Here is a 13,781-nt window from a genome sequence, read left to right on the forward strand (position 1 = left end):
TCATAGCATTTATAACCATTTAATATATATAGATCTATCATTATCTATTTAATCCTTCCTTCCTTCCTTCTTTCCTTCCTTCCTTCCTTCTTTCCTTCCTTCCTTCCTTCCCTCCCTCCCTCCCTCCCTCACTCCCTCACTCCCTCCTTTTCTTTTTTCTCTTCCCCCACAACTCTCTCCCCTTCTCCTCCCCTTCCCTGCTCTCCCCTCCCCTTCCCTCCTCTTCTCTTCTCTTTTTGAGACAGGGCCTCACTCTGTTGCCCAGGCTGGAGTGCAGTGGTGTTATCATAGCTCATTGCAACCTCAATCTCCTGGGCTTAAGTGATCCTATCTCAGTCTCCCAAGTAGCTGGGACTACAAGTGCATGTCACCACGCTTAGCTAATTTTTTTTTATTTTTAGTAAAGACAGGATCTTGCTATGTTGCATAGGCTGGTCTCAAAGTCCTAAGTGTTCTTGTGTCTTAAAACAAAAACCCTTGAGGAACTTACTAGAATTTTCAGCTCCAGTTCACATGCTGCCCTCTTATTGGTACACTCTATACTCTTCCGCCCCCTCCAGTTCCTGCCAACTCCTCTGTACCCCCAGCAAGCTGACTTTAAGCCCCTCTGTTCTTAGCGTTTCAGCTGTTACCACTGAGTGGGCCTCTCCCAAGCTGATCTCCACCTCCTTGACTCTCGTCATCACCAGTGATCCTTTATTCATCCCCATCATCCCTCCAGCCACCTCCACAACCGTAAGCCCAGAGCCTCCTCCTCCAGCTCTCCTTGGATGTGTGTGCTTAAAATTCAACCTGCGTCTTCCTGCCCCCTGCCTTGGTTCTCCCAGCTCTCCTGCTGCTGCCAGAGGCCTCACCACTGTGCCCATCTCTAAGAGCTGCCACATCTTCCAAAACGCCTCCCATATTCCCCTCACTGTTCCATTCTATTCCAGGGGTCCCCTCATGTGTGCCTGTCGGTTCCTGTGGATACAATGAGACACCCTGTTACCACCTTCCTAGGAGACTTCCAATGATGCCACCTTTCCTTACTCCCCACTGTGTGGGCTCAGCTTCTGAGCCTGGCCTTCCAGGAGCGCCAGTCTCCTTTCCGTGCATCCTGCCCCTCCTGCCCAAGAAAGCCCAGGCTGTCGCCCTCCTAGCTCACTGCCACCTTTGCACACTCTACCCCTCCTCCCTGAATCTCCCCTTGCTCCAACTCACACCATCTCCGAACTCCGATTTCACCCTCAGCTGCTCCATGCAGTGGAACATTTAATTGTTCTATTTCCTGGGTCCTGGTTTCCAATTACACTATTAAAGTCTTGAGAATGGGGGATCTCTTTTAGCCTCGTAGTACTTGGCACAATGCTGGTCACATAACAAGTAGTCAGTGACTAGTTATTGATTAATGGGTCAATTTAATCTTACTATAATACAGTTAACCTGGCATACTGATTTAGGTTTTTCCCCTGATATTAGCTAGGGGTCATATGGATACTGGCTTGCCCATATGCGGGACCTGGGCACTGGGATGAAGGAATTACTTCAACATGTGTTTGGAGAGTTGTACCCACCTTTTGCAAGGAGGTTGGTTTGTGTGTCTGCAACGACCTAGTCAATGGCCTAGTTGTACCACCACCTTCCTGGTGCTTGTTCTGATGCACCCTGACAGCTCTCTCCACAAGACTTCCTTCCTCTTGGGAAAGAAAGTCATCATTCCAGGAGAAAGGGGCCACATGAGCAATTAGGAAGCAAATACGGCTTTTCATTCCTGATGTACCAGGTGAAGTTCAAATGTTACCTTCCATCCTTACTGAAAAGGCCAAAGAATTTCCTGTGAAGTTTGGACACAGAAGGCTGTTCACAATCAAGTGGGATCTGGGATAAGGTGGGCTCGACCACATCCCATCAAAGTGATTTAGTTTCTCAAGGACCAAAAGAAATTGAGGACATAATGATCACACTTATAATGGGACCCCATGACCTGGACTCTGAGAGGAAGGCATTTTAGCAAGTCCTCAGAGCAATTATATTTGACTGTCAACACCATACTCAATGGGTCTGTTAAACTTGTTTCAAGATTCCTAACGGATCCAGTCATATCAGTGTGCAAAGACCAGGGTGCGTTTACACTCACCACTCTCAGCTGTAACTGACCAGAGCCAGAAGAGCATCCTCTCGTCCGGCCCACACACCTCTTACACTGGACTAGAAGACATGTTTTGTGTGCCTGCCACACCTCCCCCTGCAACACCCACTCAGAAACGGGCAATACACCTGCAAAGCAGACAGCTCTCATGACTCCTAATTCTAACTGAGAGGAATTGGGTTTGGCCAGGGAAGAAAGGCCAGTCACTCAAAGTCTGCAGAAGAATTATGTTCTAGAAATAAGGATAGATTAACAAATACCACGGGGATAGATTTTCCCCAATACAGTTTGGCTCGGCTGTTCTCACTTAAGCACCATTTGACACCTCTCCACACCTTGCCCCATCCTGGTCGACGGAAGAGATGCTTCTTCCAAACACAGCAGAAGCTGACTGCATTCAGGTCCCCTGAGGCCCTGCTCCCTGTTCTCCTGAGGTCCGAGGCAGGCTGCTATCTGACTGCTGGCCCACTCTCAGCATCTGCCATCCTCCTGCCTTTCCCCATCCCGCACCCAGTACAGAAGGGCTGATGGGCCTCTTGGAGTCCAGGGTTATGTGTTTGTAGCCCCTCAGGTCTCTGGCTTCAAACACTTGAAGCAGGTGATTAACTTCCCATTGGGATTTTTTGGTGAGGGTCAGAGAGGCTGTCAGCCTTTCCAGTGGTTTCCTTCCATTTCCTTCCTGAACTGCTGTAGTGCGTTCAAGTCTGCCGACTAAAGTGACAGCCTGTGGTTGTCTAAATGACCAGTGGTCAGGTCCCAGAGATGCTCATGAGTTCTTGCTTTAATGAAACACAGGGATCTGTGGGTTGCACGGACTTAGCTCTGGAGTCCATCCACAGGAAACAGAATGTGTATTTTTGAAGGATATGGACACACACTCACAGACTTCAGAAAGTGAAAATATTTCCTTTCCCTATGTGGTCTGCAGACAGTAATTTCCAGTCAGCCTGTGAGAGAAGTGGACGATATGTACTCAGAGCTGGGCTCATCAACCTGCCCACTCCAGCTCTTGCTGGGAGGAGTCTGGGAAGACTTGCCAGGGCTGATTGTTTCACCACTGGAAAGCAAGCTATCAAAATGAGCCTTTCCACCAAGCACAGGAAAAGAGAAACAAGTATTTAGGTTCAGAAGCATAATATCAATCGGTTTTCTATGGTGTGCTTAGTACCCCAAATCAGATTAGGACATCCCTGAGGGCAGGGCCTGAACCCTCACCCACAGCCCTAGGGCTTAGCACCTGGAGAAGTCAAGCTCTCAAAGCAGGCTGTCCTGGTTTTGGCAGTCTTCCCTAGGATGGAACCCTATTTTCAAATATCATCTTTGCTTTTTGCTGCTGTGCTGGACTCAAGTATGTAATGAAGCAAAATCAAATGCACATACCAGTGAGCAACAGCTTGGGACCTCATCCGAGCTAGACAGAGTCCAGCCACTTGCTCTGCTCAGTCCACTGTCCAGTTGCCTGGCCTGGCTCCCCTTGTTACAGGACAGGCTGGCCACTCACTCAGACATCTTGCCTGAGTCGGCCTGGCTAGCCTCAATCAGGGAGCCTGACTCTCAGACCCTCTGAGCCTTGATGGCATGCAAATGCGCAGGACAGGCAGAGACACAAGGAGGAAGACAGGATGCCGGACCAGGAGGGACTAGGATAGAACGGGTGGGGTGAGACGTTTACACAGATGGGCAGGGACTCCCAAGATGCAAGCTACCAGGATCAGCCTCGCCAGGCCAGGTGCAGGAGGAGTAATGAATATTTAAGTCAACATTCAGAAGTTCATATAAATCACTGTGTTTTTTCCCCTCCCCTATCCTGTGTATCTAATGCCCTGCATCTGATTAGGATATCCCTTGGGGGCAAGGCACTGATCCTTTTCTCTCTTAATCTCTTTCCCCACCCTTACCCTTAGCCCCGGGGCTTAGCATACAGGCCACTTGGCAGCCTGCTCGGCTGAGTTTAAAGCTACACACACACAGACCAGAGAGTGCCCTGTAAGTATCCAGACTGCCAGCTACCCCTACCAGCACAGAGATTGCTGAACCTTGTGCCCTTTGCTGAGCCCCAGTTGGCCTGTTCATTTGGCACAAGGAAGATGTTTCTTCATCCACAGCTGAAGCCACTATAGAGCCAGAACCATTCCAGTTCTGGAGAACTACTTCTCCTCTCCCTGAATGCCAAAAAGTCGCCTACTTTTAGGCCAAGACAAACTTGGGACAAAAACAAAGCCCCAAACAAGCTGTGTCACTCACTTTGAAATTTTTAACAATAGGTGATGGTGGCAAGGGAGTAACAAATGCACTGATCTCCTGGAGTGACTTCTAGATCAAGGCCCTGTGATGGCCCTATCCCCTGATCCTGCACGAAGGGAGCCAGCCCCTGTGCACACAGGCCAGGTTGCACTACTCTCCTGCAGCCCGCAGACCCACAGACAGTGACCAAATGTGCACACACACCAGGCAGAGCAGGGGGCTAAGTGTTCTCTGTTGTCGTTAAACAACCCTTCGTTTCCTTCTGACCCCACAGGGCCACAATCACTGTTTCCTGTCTACTACGCATGCACACTGGGCTCCTCTAGGCTTCCTGAGAGCCTTCAGCTGATGCATAATAAGAGCTGAGACATGCCATGCAAGGTGGGGAATGGGGTGGGGATGAGTCTTCTTTCTGAGGAGAGAGGCAAGCAGGAAGCTGAGGATGAGAATGAAATGCCCCATGCTCGCAGGGGATGGCCAGGCCAGGTCCCCTCTCACCTGTACTGGTCATAAAGGTGATGACGGTACTGCTGATGCCCTCGTTGTCCCGGGAATAAACCCGCAACGTGTATGTCATCCCGGGATAGAGGTCTGTCAGCTGTATAGGCTGAGCCTGGGCCTTAACTGGGACAGTTTTTTTCGTATGGTTGCCTGGGGAACAGAAACCTCAATCAGCCTAGAGCCAGGCACCAGGAGCTGGAGAGCCAGTGCTTAGGTCCTGGTCACCTGTCAAAGGTAGAAAGTGTGGGGGAAGGGACCAGAGAACCGCGGGTCCAGTCCATCGTACAGACCGGGAGGTTTCCAGGCAGCTTCCCCAGGCCTGTCCATGCAATACTAACTCTTTTAAACAGCCCTTCAGCTGGGGACACCGTTCCTTCTCCTGAAGTTCTCTTTCCTCACCAGTCTTCACACTAGACATATTATAACCTACTTCCTTACACTCTTAGCTTGTCAGCAGATGCTCTGTTGCCCTGGAAGCAATTGACTTTTCACATGGATCTGGCTGGTGAGGGCCAGAAAGCCAGTTAGCATCCCTCATGAAAACAAGATGAGCTGGGACTCTGACTCTTGGCTCTCATTCCTAGCTTTACCTCTCATTTCTCACCATGTGGTGAAATCCCACATCAGGAAAAGCATGTGCCTATGCATGTACACTGTAGGGTGAATAGGGGTGGTAGGAGGCTGAAAAAGTATGGACAAAAGTATGGACCAAACTATGGAGTCCAGGTGCCGTGGATGTGAACTCCTCCTCCAACCAGAGAGAACTAAGTCAGCTTTGCTCTCTCCTGAGAGCTCTTTGGGTAGGCTATCCCAGGTGGATTTGCTGGCTGGGTTAGTTGGCTTAATTGTTTAGAGCACATACTAAAGAGGCCAGGATGGTGGGTTTGACCCACAGGGTCCTTCACTCAGGGGCCACACTCTGCAGTCCAACGAATCTGTACCCTTGGTCCCAAGCTCCAGTAAAGGGTGAGCAACTCAGCTCAAGCCACCAGCTGGGACAAATGGCTCTGGTCTGTGGCTCTGACTAGGGGCTGCTGGCATTCCTCTTGGAGCAAAGCAGGGTTGTAGCCCAAGTCTGTGAACTGGCCCACCCAGTCTAGTGGAGCCTGAATTAAGGAGATCAATGCAGAGATTTGGCTCATTTGGGGGCTATTCAGAACCCTCATCCTGGGCAGGAAATGAATGAAGGACCCCTTTACACAGGTCCTCCACAGACATGCAACCCTAGACTTCCACTAATGGCTTCAGAAGCCCCCTTCCTTCTCCTTCAGTCTGTTCCTCCCACCTCTCTGCTGCCTAAGTGCATATCGATTTCATTAAGCCATAATTAAGCCAGGCTAAAAGGCCTCTCTGAGCCTGGGGGAGTTCACAGGATCTCTTTAATGGCATCTACCGCTACCCGCCGCTGCTGCCGACGCCGCTGCCGCCACCACCACCCCGCACAGCAATGCTTACTGTCGATGTACTCAACCACAAAGTCAGTTCCGGGCCCGAAATTGTGCTTCCAGGTGATGTTGGCCCATTTACTGTTGGGGAGCACCGTGACGTTCCATATGGACTGCTCATCGGGGGCTGGTGGACGGGTTAGAAGAGGAGTTAGTGATGAGGAGGGAGTGGCACCAGAGACATGGAGACACACACATACACACAAGCGTGTGCATGCACGCACATGCCCACGCTCGCGCACGCACACACGTACACACAGTCATCTAGGAAAGGGGAGAGTCAGAAATGGCTGTGCACAGGGCCTGACAGAGCTCCAAGCTGCAGCCTTGGTGGCCAGGCCAGAGGTCACTGTCCAGGGACAAGCAGGTGCAGTCGGGAGGACTTCTGAGGGAGAGCTGGAAACTGACTGTGTCCACATAGGTAGGGTTAGAAACGAAAGAGTGTTTTTTTTGTTTTTGTTTTTTGTTTTTTGAGACGGAGTATTGTTCTGTTGCCCAAGCTGGAGTACAGTGGCGTGATTTCGACTCACTGCAATCTCCACCTCCCAGGTTCAAGCGATTCTCCTGCCTCAGCCTCCCAAGTTGCTGAGATTACAGGTGCCTGCCACCACGCCCGGCTAATTTTTGTAGAAAGAGTGGGTTTTGATCTGTGCCATTTGAGGCTCTAACCTGGACTTATTCCCTTTTCAGATCGCTTGTCATGTCAACAGTGTAAGGAAAGGGCCCAGGAAAAAGGCCGTGTGTCCAGGAGCAGGAGGCCACACAGAGGAGATGTGTGCCAGCTCCCTGCCCTTTAAGCATAGAAGTGCTGCAGAAAGGAGAGGGTTATCTTTAAGAGCCAAGAGTCTTGATGAAATTTGCAGGAAGGACGTACTTTTGAAGCTGCAGGAGAATGGTGATCCAGACAGGTGAGGCTGGTCTAGGGAGCCTCTTGGGTTGTTCTTGGTCAGAGAGAGCCTGACTGATGTGTCTAACAGCCTCAGATTGTCTAAAGCCTAGAATCTCAGGGGCCCGAGAAAGGCAGTGCGAACGCTTCCTCTCCCTCACGTGAACTAGGTGGGACCAAGAGAAGATAACTACTTGACAACCAGCCCTCAGTGGTCCAGATACCAAAGAATCCTGTTCTGTTGGCTTCTCAGCACCACCAAGTTTTTGATGCCTGATCTCTATGCAACACAGAGGACATTAATTATCAAGTTCTTATGAGCTGGGAGCCACTTTATCAAAGCCGTGGTGCTGTCTGAAACCATAGCCTGTGTACAGGAGAAGGGCACTAATCTTCAAACGTAATCATTTTTCAAGAGTCCCAGCAGTCTGGTTACCCCATTTTCCAGCAAAGATTTAATAGTGGAGTACTCACATGAAGCCTTGTATTTCAAAGACTTTACAAGTGTGGCTCCTGTATATTTTATTAGCATGCAAGGGGGCACTGTCACCAACTCACTTGTCAAAAATAAATGAATAGAGTACATTGGTGATGCATTTATTCATTATCTAGTTGACATGTGACTGAGCCTGCAGGGCTGGGGAAGTGATAAAAGATCTCCTGGTTTTCACTTCAAAGAGGTGCCTTCTGCACTACAACCTTGTCAGGCGTTGGTTGCCCCAGGTGGATATGATTCATATTAAGTGAGGGGCCAAGAAAGTGATTCCATTGATGGCACCGTGGGGAGGGCAGAAGGTAGGCTTCCTTGCCTGTCTGCCAGATGCTTCAATTGTACTGGCCGCTTGAAGCCATCCCAAATTCTAGCTCCTTAGAATTTCATGGTTCTTGCTGGTGAGAATGAATTGTGATTAGTCATGATTTGGGGACTTGAGTTTCCTTCTCCTCAGCTCTAAGCCCTGTAAATAGCTAGAGAATTTGTGTTTAAACAGTTTGGCCACCAATATGAAATTGAGTCAAATCTGGCTGTTTTAAAGGCAATGAAGATTGGGGTTCTTTTAGAAAAGGCTAGGCAATGGGAAGCCAAGATGATTTAGAAGTGGGAGCTGGAGGAAGGCATTGCCACAGAGAGATCAGGATCATGACCTGGAAGCACTAAAAAGTTCAAAGAGAAGGACCAAGCATGTGAGATAACAACACCTAGAAACACAAAAAGGGTCAGGGAGGGGAAGCATGGATTGTCTCACTGACTCCTGGAATGTAAGAATTAGGGAATCTCCCTTGAAATCTGAAAAAGACAGGCTAAGGACAAATAAAAAGGCCTATTTCACCCTGAGAAGAGTAAACTTATGAAACATGTTTTCCCAAGATGTAAGGCATGAAAAAAGTAAACATTCATTTTTAAAGTCCTAGACAGCCATTCTGCTACATTAAGGAGGTGAGGATGGTTGAGGAGTGTTCCCAAGGTCTAGATAAGATCAAGGCCATGGCCAGGTCTTCTGCAGTGTCTCACAGAACTTGAGGAGTGCTGCGGGGGCTGGTCCTATGTGGCAACAAGGCCTATATTTCAGAAGGCAAGTAACTCTTTGCTGGGGAGCAAGAGCCACTTCCTTTCTTCATTTTTGATTCATCTTTTCTCCGAACTCAAAGCACTTGTAGGACGAAGAGCCCCACTTCAATGAAAAAGATGCCTCGCCGTGGCCCCAAAGGACATCAGTCACCAACCCGCTGGTGGCAGCTTCTAATACCCCAGCAGGTTCCTCCTCAGCCAACTTTTTCCTAAAGTGCCTGTTAACTTCTAGATGGCACCTGTCAAGCAAACCAGCATTTTCAGGGTCTCAGGAGCTCACGGCAGCTGTGCCTCTCATCTGCCCTGACAGCTCACTTAACTCCATGTCATTGAGCTAAAAACAAAATCCTCTCATGTCTATTAAGCCTCCATCCTCATTCAGGAGGCCGAGAAAAGTGGAGCAGGATGGGAGAAAGGAGGCCTTGGAAGGTAAAGGGACTTGCCCAGGAGACAAAGGGGTGCCCACCGGGGCCTACAATTCTACAACTGCGGCAGAAGAGTTCTGGATGCTTCCTGCCAGCCCTGCTGGCTGCCTCACACTGATTTTATAGCTGGCCTGTGGGCTCAGGAAGCTACAGACCTTCCCCTTGTTGGTAATAAAAGACTGATGCTCAGTGCTTGGAAGCATCGCTGAATTCCCCTGGGGTCTCCCCGAACTGGAAGAACAGAGCTTCCTGGCCTAGTTGCATGATACAGGAACAGTGCATTCTCCTGGCTCAGTATACCAGCCCTGGGATCGATTCTTACCAGGGGCCCTGAGAATGCCCGTAATTTTCCCTCCATGCCTGCTTTTGAGGGCTTGGGGAACGTGAGTGGGCATTAAGGGACTCCTTGGCAGTACAGTTTCCTGGAAGCTCTGACTTTGTAAAAGAAAAGTCTGTTAAGTGTTCCTTGTGGGAGGAGAGGCAAGGAAGGAGCAGGGGTTCTGGGAACAGAGCTGCCTGGCATAGCCACTCCCTGCTGCTCAGCCCCTAGGCCAGATGCAGATGTGGCCAGGGCAGGAAACTCCCTCAGGCCAGTTGTGCAGTGGCTGGTCCTTTTCCCCTCCTCACACAGTCTTCCTTCCAGAGTGCTCGGCCCTGAGCTGACTGCCTGACATGTAGCTGGAGGCAGTCCTGACATCTGGAACCTGGGGGCCCTGCCCAAGGAGCTGGGCCATCTGTTAAGGAACAGGGATCTGAGGCTAGAATGGGGGGTACTGAGTGGTGGAGGACCACCCAAGGAGTTTGTGTGTGTCAGGGCCAGGCTGGGGGAGATCTGGACCTCCAGGCTACGGGACTGAGCATCTAGTCACAGGTGAGTTTCCAAAGGAAACACAAAAGGAGGTGGTGGTAAACACCATCCCAGACCCCACCTCCTAGCTGGGGGAGCCTGTGGGTTCGTCTGGAGACCACTGGGGAGGTGGGCCAGGAGGGGATGGGGAGCATGGGCGATGCGCAGTACCGGATTCGTGTATCTTAGTCCCGGAGGTGGTGGTGGGAGGACTCTCCGTGGTGGTGGTGGTGGCAGCAGTGGCTGTAGTAGTTGTGGCGACGGTGGTGGTGGCGATGGTGGTAGGTGCGACAGTTGGGATGATGGGGACTGTTGTGGCTTCGGTGGTGGCAGCAATGGCAGTAGCATCGGTACTGCTCACAGCGCCCGTCGCACCCACGGTAGTCGGGGGCAATGTGGGAGGAGCTGAGAGGGAAATGTAAAACAGCCGAGTCTGGTTGGTTTGGCTGTGCCCAGCCTGGACACACGGCCCCCGCGTGCAAGGCAGGCAGCCCGGTGAGGAGATGGGGCTTAGTCATCAGGAGCCTCCCCAGGCATAACGGGCTGGGTCAGACAGGTCGCAGCAACAGAAGACACAACCATGGGAGAGGAAGAGAATGAAGCCCTGTGTGTGTTTCATTTTCTTCTCATGGTCTGCGTGGCTTGAAGCACCCAGCATGCACCCAGCCAAGGATGCACGAGGATGAGACGGGAAAGGGGCACGCGCTGAATAGCTCAGACCCCAGGGATGGCATGAAGCCCCAGGCCAAACATTGGCCAGATGCCACCCAGACATAGGCCCAAGCAGCACAAGTTGGATCCAGCCCTGGAGCCCCAGCCTAGAGGTGGGCAGGCGGCGGGGCCCTGTCCAGCAGAGGCTTAAGGCGGCCTGCCATTCCCAACCATTCACTCCAAAATCACCCTTTGTCATGCCTGCGTGAGCCCAAACAGCCACCCGAACCTGATGACAGAGAGGGAACAGTCTCCGCTCTGCGCGGGCAAGCCTCGCACGGCGTTCTGCCTGCCCTTGCCCTCCTCCAGTCTTGGCTCTCCTCAGTCATTCCTCTGCCTCTCCTCCCTCTCTTTCCCTTCTCTGCTCAATGGTGGCCCTTCCTGCAACCACCCTAATCCAAAGTGACTTCTTACAACTGCCTTTCTCTCTAGGAAATTTGGGTGCAGGTACAAGTGCTTTCTGTTCACACGAGAACATGGGAAGAGGGTGCTAATGGAATGACACTATGACCCACACTCAGCAGCACCACCTTCCCAGCCCACAGTAGACAGAGGAGTCCCAGGCACAGCGAGGCACATGCTGGACTTCTTTTCTGCATGCATCTTCATGGGGCACAGAATCATTCAGATCTGGGCTAACCCTCTCATGACACCCATCTCCCACCCAAAGTGATCCTTGGATATTGGTCAGCTTGGGAGGACTAAGCTTATGTATGTGACAACTTTTTCATAGGTCTTCTTTACTGATACAGAAGGTCATGGAAAGGGCTGCCCTATCCTTCCCTGCAGATCTAATTTTTGCTAAAGCTGAGAGTATGAGAATAATGAGGCCAAGCAGAGAGAGACAGAGCCACCTCTCCTCCTTGCACTCGATCTCCTGTGATCTGATCGCAGTTCACTTTCTAGAGTTGATGCTAATGTGGCAGTAGGCAGGGACTTTAAAACAAAGGCAGCTAACTCTCACTCCCAAGGGATCCCACCCAGCCTCAGATCTCTCAGGAAAATCATATCCCCAAGAAAGGGGCTAGGGCAGGGAGGGATGCCAGAGAAAGAATTGCCAGAGAGCTTTTTAAAGGGAGAGTGAAGCGATCCTAAGCCTTCCCAGCCAGAGCCTGCCCAACAAAAGCCAGTTCATTCCCTTGGGTCTCCAATATTACAAGTCCTTCTTTGGAGAAGGAGGCAATGCTCCTGCTTCCCTACTAATAAGATCAGAGGTACTACTGTGCCCCAAGGGTGCTGGCCACCAAAGTCACACTGGGCAGCTGACTATGCCCCATATGTTCCAGAGGTTCCTGGGCAAGTTCAAAGCTCACAATGCTATATTCCCCAAACCCTGGTCAACCCACAGACATCAGGGCGGTGTGGGGAGGGGTGAGCGGTGGGGCAACTCTCCCTCTCAGATTCTTTATTCAGGGCTGTGCTCAGTCCAGGATGGCCTCAGGCCTGGAATACAAGCTTAGCACTATAAACACTCAACATGAGGGATTCCCTTATCCCCACCCACCGACACGTGTGCGCACACACACACACGCACACTGTGTACACATACATGGGAAAGCCTGAGAGACCCATGCGACAAAGGTCAGTCCTCTCCTAGGCCTGCTCCCTGCAGCTCTCATGGCCATGGACACACATGGGCTCTTTCTGCTGCTCTGTGCTGCTGGGATGGACCTGGAGAAATTATTTTGTCGAGACAGGATCTTGCTCTGTTACCCAGGCTGGAGTGTAATGGTGTGATCATGGCTCATTGTAGCCTCGACCCCCCAGGCTCAAGCCATCCTCCCACCTCAGCCTCCCAAGCAGCTGGGACTATAGGTCCAGCTACAGGTCCACCATGCCTGGCTAATTTGTGTATTTTTTGTAGAGATGGGGTTTTGTCATGGAACCCAGGCTGGTCTTGAACTACCAGGCTCAAGCAATTCTCTGGCCTCAGCCTCCCAAAGTGCTGCACCTGCCAGAGTTCTTTATAAATAGTATATTTTCTAATAATTTCTGACAAATCAAATGCTCACAAGGTAGCCCTTCTCATGACTATCTAAAAGGCGTCATTGGAAAACACTCCCTTCAGGGGAGGTTGCAGTGAGCCAAGATCGCACCACTGTACTCTAGCCTGGGCGACAGAGCAAGACTCCGCCTCAAAAAAACAAAACAAAAAAGCAAACACTCCCTTTTAACCTGAATCATCACACTGCGTAGTGCAGGGGCCTGGGCTCCCTTCCTACAGGTGCAGTGGCTGCTACATTCCCCAGGCCCCAGAAACCACGTCAATCTTCCCCAAAGCTTTACACTCTCTCATGTGGCCCCGTGGCCCTCAGACACACAGAGACACACACACACTCATACCCCAACAGGGCCATAGGTGGGGGCACACACTTCCCCCAGGATGTTCCAGTGAGTAGCTGGAGGACAGAGATGTCAAGAGAGCCCAGGTGACAGCATTTTCCTCACTGGCCCTGCTGGGCAGAGGCAAGGATGAGAGATGGCTCTGAAGATGTTTCTACACTGCATTGTCCCCTCGCCTGATTTATGGCCACTTCGCCAAGTGTGGCAGAAAGGAAGCATTTTTCTCTGATGATGGCTACCTAGCTGCTTCCTCTCTGGCTCAGGCTTAGTAAGAGGGAGCAAGAGATGTCACAGAGAAAAGGGGTCACTTTCTGGCAGCCTCCCCAGGGCTCCGACCATCGAAGTTACCATAGAGGATACAACCTCAGCGGGCTGAGGTCACTGCTGGCACATCTCTGACCCACTCATTAGCTGTGTCTATTGTCCCAAGGCAGGACAGGGCCCCCAGGGAGCTAGGGAGGGTGGAGGAAAGAAGAAAAGCCTCTGAGGGAAGGTGCAGAAGAGTCAGGCAGTGAGCTGTCAGGGTGCTAGTACAGGTGGAACGAAGGGGCAAGTGTTCCACGGGGAAAACCTTCTACGGCTCAGGTCCAAGGAGATTCAGATTATTTCATCCCCTGGGGCTGAGGTTGGGGAGAGAATAGAAGAGCGATGTTTTCAAAAAAAACTAAGAAGTAGGGCTTACCA

General features: G+C 51.1%; 1 protein-coding gene across 20 annotated transcripts in view; it reads right to left on the bottom strand.

The window, feature by feature from the left end:
• NFASC (neurofascin) overlaps positions 1-13,781 on the bottom strand; it is a 201,247-nt gene that overhangs the window by 14,429 nt on the left and 173,037 nt on the right. For 9 of the 20 annotated variants that reach the window (XM_007988770.3, XM_073011569.1, XM_007988769.3 and 6 more), the window contains 3 exons: positions 10,215-10,448; positions 6,329-6,445; positions 4,871-5,023 (listed from right to left, as the gene is read on the bottom strand). The exons of 6 other annotated variants lie outside the window; for them this stretch is intronic. In XM_007988770.3, the coding sequence (XP_007986961.3) occupies positions 4,871-5,023; positions 6,329-6,445; positions 10,215-10,448 (504 nt within the window). The remainder of the gene's footprint in view (positions 1-4,870; positions 5,024-6,328; positions 6,446-10,214; positions 10,449-13,781) is intronic. 5 more of the 20 variants (XR_012091204.1, XM_073011570.1, XM_073011571.1 and 2 more) reach the window with 5 other exon arrangements.

This window comes from Chlorocebus sabaeus, chromosome 25 (genome assembly GCF_047675955.1).
Source record: "Chlorocebus sabaeus isolate Y175 chromosome 25, mChlSab1.0.hap1, whole genome shotgun sequence".
Classification (NCBI taxonomy): domain Eukaryota; kingdom Metazoa; phylum Chordata; class Mammalia; order Primates; family Cercopithecidae; genus Chlorocebus; species Chlorocebus sabaeus.